The sequence below is a fragment of the Lucilia sericata genome, unplaced genomic scaffold, assembly GCF_015586225.1.
Source record: "Lucilia sericata isolate MDLA Ls3-8-SP2 unplaced genomic scaffold, ASM1558622v1 Contig000899F_arrow, whole genome shotgun sequence".
NCBI lineage: Eukaryota > Metazoa > Arthropoda > Insecta > Diptera > Calliphoridae > Lucilia > Lucilia sericata.
The window spans coordinates 78540-84299 of NW_023994886.1; the positions used below are offsets into that span (position 1 = coordinate 78540).

At 27.4% G+C, this 5760-nt stretch overlaps 1 protein-coding gene across 1 annotated transcript; it reads right to left on the reverse strand.

The window, feature by feature from the left end:
* Positions 1–1839: 1839 nt before the first annotated feature.
* On the reverse strand, positions 1840–5110 carry LOC119608918 (pupal cuticle protein Edg-78E). Its single transcript, XM_037963506.1, has 2 exons — positions 4983–5110; positions 1840–2692 (listed from the first exon to the last, which is right to left on the reverse strand). Exons 1-2 carry the CDS (start codon positions 4992–4994, stop codon positions 2345–2347), a joined length of 360 nt encoding a protein of 119 aa, XP_037819434.1. The 5' UTR covers positions 4995–5110; the 3' UTR covers positions 1840–2344.
* Positions 5111–5760: the final 650 nt, after the last annotated feature.

A 5760-nucleotide genomic window follows, 5' to 3' on the forward strand; every position in this document is an offset into this window, starting at 1 on the left:
TATCAGTAAAGTGTAATTTTTCTGAAAACAACATGTTACGGCTCCGTTATCCAAATATAGTATTGTTTACCTAAATATTCAAAACCTAAGACACAGCCGAGTAAAGTTGAGCCACTACATATTCTTAATACATTTGGTAAAACATCCATACTCTTACAGCAATTCATTTTAACCTTAAACATATTTACATACATATTTTCTAAAGTTCCCACTATATTCAATTATTAATACATACATAGATATGCACTTCAATGTTTGCAAATTATTTGACCACAATTTTAATTGATTTCATATGTTTGTACATACATAATTAATAAATAACAACACTATACGACAGCATAGTGTTTCCCGGACCTTGTCCTTTACCTTGAAAATGGAATCACAGATATTCCCGACTAAAACAAATTATTAAAATTTTTAAGAATATAGGCGCCATTTATAGTTTTTAAACACAAACATTGGTGGCCTAGGTGTATTCTTTCGGATTTAATATAGTATATACACTCCTATAAACCTAACCTCTAACTTATCAGAGTTTTCTCATCTTTTTTTTCGATTGTTTGAAGACTCCTCTTTTCTTGGATATAAAACACATGGACACTGCGCTACCTACACAACTCGACTCCTATTGTCTAAAATTTCCCAAAAAAAATAAATTGTTAAACTACTGTGTGGTGCAGTATGGTCCGATTTAGTGATTTTTATAGCACTTTTTTAGTCAAAACTATGTTTTTTGGGGAATTTGCTTTTGATACCAACATGTCTTAGACATTTATTTAAGTTTAAGATATTTTCGGAATTAGGTCTTATATGAACTCGATTTAAAATTCCTTATATACATACAAATTATAGACATTCTTCGTCATTTGGAGTCTGCTCAAGATGTTAAAATCATTAAAAACTTAATTTTATTCGTTTATTTTAACAATTTTATTTAAATATAAAATATTTAAAAAATTTTTATGACGAAAGCCTTAACGATAAAATAAAAATTTGCAATGCCGATGAAACTAGTTCATCTCAAGAATTTATGCAGAAAATAAAAAAAAATATAAACAAATTAGCGAATATTTATGCATAAAAGTCAGGAAGAGAATAATAGATTATGACAATTTAAATAAATTTTATATAAAAAAACAAAAGAAATTAATTAATAGCTACATATTTATAATGGAAGGTTAATTGAGATAAAATAAACTTGATACTTAAGGATTTTGGATATATATTTTTTTGACATATGTGCGGGTCTTAATTTGTGGGTGGTTTATTGATTATTACTTAAAGTTTAGTTGAAAAAGTAAAATGTTATTAAATTTTATAGAAATTATTGAAATATTTTAACTGCTATACAAATAATTTAGGTGCGAAAGTAACGGTCGGTAACATTATTAAGTTTTGAAAAATGTTGTTTATAATATCGATAATACTGTTTGACTTAAGTAGAAGTTAGGCACTATGTAACGCATTTGTTTAAAGTAATTTGTTCAGAATCAAATAATGATTGTGACCTAATATCTTTTTTATCTTGCTTTTTCATTACACATTTTTCAATACAATGAGTAGTGAAATCAAATTAGAAGACACTGCCTTATCGACATACAAATTATTAATCATTTTTGGCGAACATTCTCAGCTGATAGCAGACAAATTTAGTTTTTAGTAATAACATTGAAATGCACATTATTAGGCCTAAAATGGAAGGTTCCAATATTTCAATTAAAAATTCCTTGGGAATAAAAATTCCAAATATACAGAATTTGATTTGTGTTTTCCGATGAAAACAATATCCATTTCTTATTAAAAGTAGCAAATAAAAAAAAAGACAGATTAATTGTTTCTTTTTTTAGTTTCAAATATATTTGATCATATTCATTTAATATTTTATTTTTTAACATATTTATTCCGTCGTTATTATTTTTTCATTGTGAACAAAAATAACGATAAAATTTTGTTTAACCTATAAATAATACAATAATAAAAACAAACTAATACTATGTAAAAAAAATATCATTTACATAAGGATTTTTTTTTCTCTAACAACCAAAAAATAATATTATTTTCTTTGAGAATATGCCATAGTTTGGTCATTAAGTGGACAAGTTGCAATTGGAGTAGGTGGTCAGTCAGGTAAGTAGGACTATAACAAAACAAAAATCAATTAACATTTCTTAGTTTTAATATTGTAAACCAATTTTATATTGACTAGTTTTTCTCTCTAAGAAATATTTTACTGCTACAACTAAACCAATTGCAACTTGTTCACCTTTCTTCTTCTTCTTCTCGCTACAAATTCAACTAAAACGTTTTCATCTTTCACTTGTCTTTTTCTATATCTCTTATCTATCTATTTAGTTTCTTGTGGTTGAGGATGGGCGGCAATGTATTCCAAAGCTTTAAGAATAGCTTCTGGTACTGGTGGTGGTGTTGGCAAATGATCACCAGTTGGTTGGAAACCATTTTCATCGGCGGTATAACTGATGAAGATTTTTTCACCTTCGGGCGAGACGAATTCGTATGAACCAGCTACACCATTGGGATTGCCAGCTTCTTGTTGTTGGATACCATTGCTGGTTTCGAAAGCGTAGGCGTAGTTACCTTCAGCATCGGCAGGATCGTTTTTTAAGCTCAAAATTTGGGCATCTTTGTCGATGTTGTCGGCATAGGCGAAAGCCAAGAGAGCGGTCAAGACGAACTGGAAGTAAAGGTAACAAATTATTAGTTATTGTTTTGGGTAATCTTATTAAATTTGAATGTCTTTATGTCTGAAAATTGTTAGAAATTTATACATACTAGTCCATTCCTTATTACTTCAATAATTATAAATGAAGGTCTAAGTAAAATTTGAATAACAATCATAATGGTTCCTATAACTTTCAAAATGTTTATAGGACATATATAAGGTTTTTGTTTTGAATACTTAGAACTTATTGCAGTTGATTTCTGCTATTAATGACCCCGTTAGAAAACTTTACAAGATCATACCTAAAATATGTAAACTTTTTACAAGTCTTGTATTCCTTAAATTGTAAAATATATGAAGTTGTGACCCCGTTTCTCTATTTGCGAATAAGTGCTTGAAACCATTTGAAGTGTGTTCTGGTTATTGGAACCCTTTTCTCCGAGTAAGTACTATGAATTTTAAATATAAGAAGAATAATAAGAGTTTAGACTAACTGATAATTTGTAGTTCAAGAGAGCAATTATGTTTTGTAATATTCGCAAATGGTCGCATTGTTGGATCTTTGATCAAGCATGTTATTGGATGGTTTAAAATTCGTATAACAGGAGTAACCCATACAATCTGAATTTAAACCGTAATAAGAGAAAACTAGTCGGAAATATTTAAAATATATTTAATATATAAATTTGCTTTAAAATTCCAATTTCTCATACAAAACAACTTGACAAAAGGAATTTAGAATATGGAAAAGTTAGTAAAAGTTTTAAACTTGATTTGAGATTTTCTAAGCATTTAGCCACGCCTCTCCATTGGTATTTGAGAAAAACAAGCCGAGAGAATAACCCAGCAACAATTTTAATTTAAAAATACTTATCACAATATTTTCTCTACTTAATTAAGCACGTGGTTGAGCAAGTTTGTTCTGAATACTATGTTATAATATTTTAAAGACGTAATAACGTGATTGAAATGAATGAAAATTCATCCGGCAGTTAATTCAGATCTATCGAAATCTTTAAGAATTAATCCTCAGAACTAAATTCATTTTAAACTCTTGCGAAGCTTTGGATTAATATCAAGAGTAGGACTTCAAAAGCGAAAATAAAGATTACAACTGTTTTCGTGACATTTAAGATTGATGTGGGGATCTGAAAGAATCTAATCAATTTTAACACAAAGTCTAGTAATTATCGCATTAATGATTTCGATATAAACAAATCTCAATAATGAAATTGACCTAAAACCTCTTAGATTTTTAGTTCAGTACATAATTTTATAATCAATATTTGATCCGCAATAAGGGTCTAGTCCTTTTTATAAAAAAAAAACAATTTTATTAAATGTATTATAAACTTTACATAAAGGAATGAATGAATTTCGTTGACGATAAAGTTTCTTTGATGTTTTTCAAATTTTGTAACAAATACTATAGCATTGAATTTTCCATCTCTGGCAAGAATAACAAATTAACATTATATAATCGCTGCCGCTGTTTTAAAGAAAATGAAAGTATAATTCTCTCCCCTCCAGCAAAAAAAGCATAAACATTTGAAACACGTTATTAAAGTTGTCAAATAAATTTGCTAAAAAGTCTACAGAATCTTTAAAAAATTTTAGAATTTGTAATTTTAATTTGAAATTTTAACTTTTAATTAACCTAAGAATAGCAAATTTCTTTATAAAAGAATGAATCACTTCCAAAAATTTAGTAGAAATGGAATTTGATTTCAACATTGACAGGATAAAACCAAAAATTGGTATATTATTGAAACCGCTCAAAATCGGTTGGGAAATGATCTTGTGGACTCTAAAGACTAGATTAATCCGCTATTTATTTCATTACTTAATTGCTGGATAGTTTTCAAAATATAGATCGTCAACGATTATAATATGAATCAAACGATTGGAACGGTTTCGTAGGTATTATGTTTTCCATGCAGGAGAGATCCAATCTCACACAACTTGGTATTTGTTTTTCGTTTCAAAACTGTTTTGTTTACCACATTTAAAAATAGTTTAACAAATGTTTTTTTTTAATAAGCCGCTTTTTTATTTTGTAAAAACTAGTTTTAAATTAAAAAAAAAAAAACAAAGCTATTATTTTCTTGAACGTTGTCCTTGCACTCAATTTGATTTAAACACTTTAAATAATTTGTACACCTTGAACTATTTATTTGTAAATAAATGTCCTTTCTTTAACAATATTTATTATTCTTTACAGTTTATTTATAAAAATATTTTATGTTTTTTTTTTTAAGAAATTTTAAATATTTTTCTTCTTTTCGTTTTATATTTTACTCACAATTTTGAACATTTTGCTAAATTACACTGTGATAAACTGTTAATGATTTTGCTAAAAACCTTTGCTTTTATATCGGTTTAGCTTTCGAGTAGCTTTAAATGAAAAAAACATAAAATCTACTAACAAATTTATAGAAGATGAAAAATAAATTGTAGAAAGAAAAAATATAAAAAAACAAAAACAATTCACAAGACAATCAAACATCAAATAAAACACACACACACACAAACACTCAATATTTAAGAGTGGATCTTTAGCTGTTGTTGTTATTGTTGAGATTTTAACCACACTCAAACATAAATTTGTTGTTGTTATTTGTATTAGAGACACAAATGTCTATTATAACTTTTAAGTCAAGTTAGTAATAATTTTAACACCAACACCACCACCAACAACAGCAACAACAATTTTAACAACAAACACCAACAGCAGAACAACAATTCAATGAACAACGTCACTCATCAAATTTATGTGAGACAAATGGAAACACACAGAAATTTAATGCTGATGATGATGCGCCAAAACAACCATTGACCAAATTGCCAACAACAACAACAACAACTACGAAATCTTATCTTAAATTAGAGAATATTTTAGAAGCAAAAAGAACAACAACAAATACTCATTACAACAATATTATGATTTTAATCAAAGCAACTACTACGTCAAAAAACAAGTATGTATGTAAAAACACCAACAAGTTATTTTAACTAAAATGAACCCATTAAATTTTATTTTTAAATTAATATTATTTTAATCTCTGGTGCTTCTTGACTTT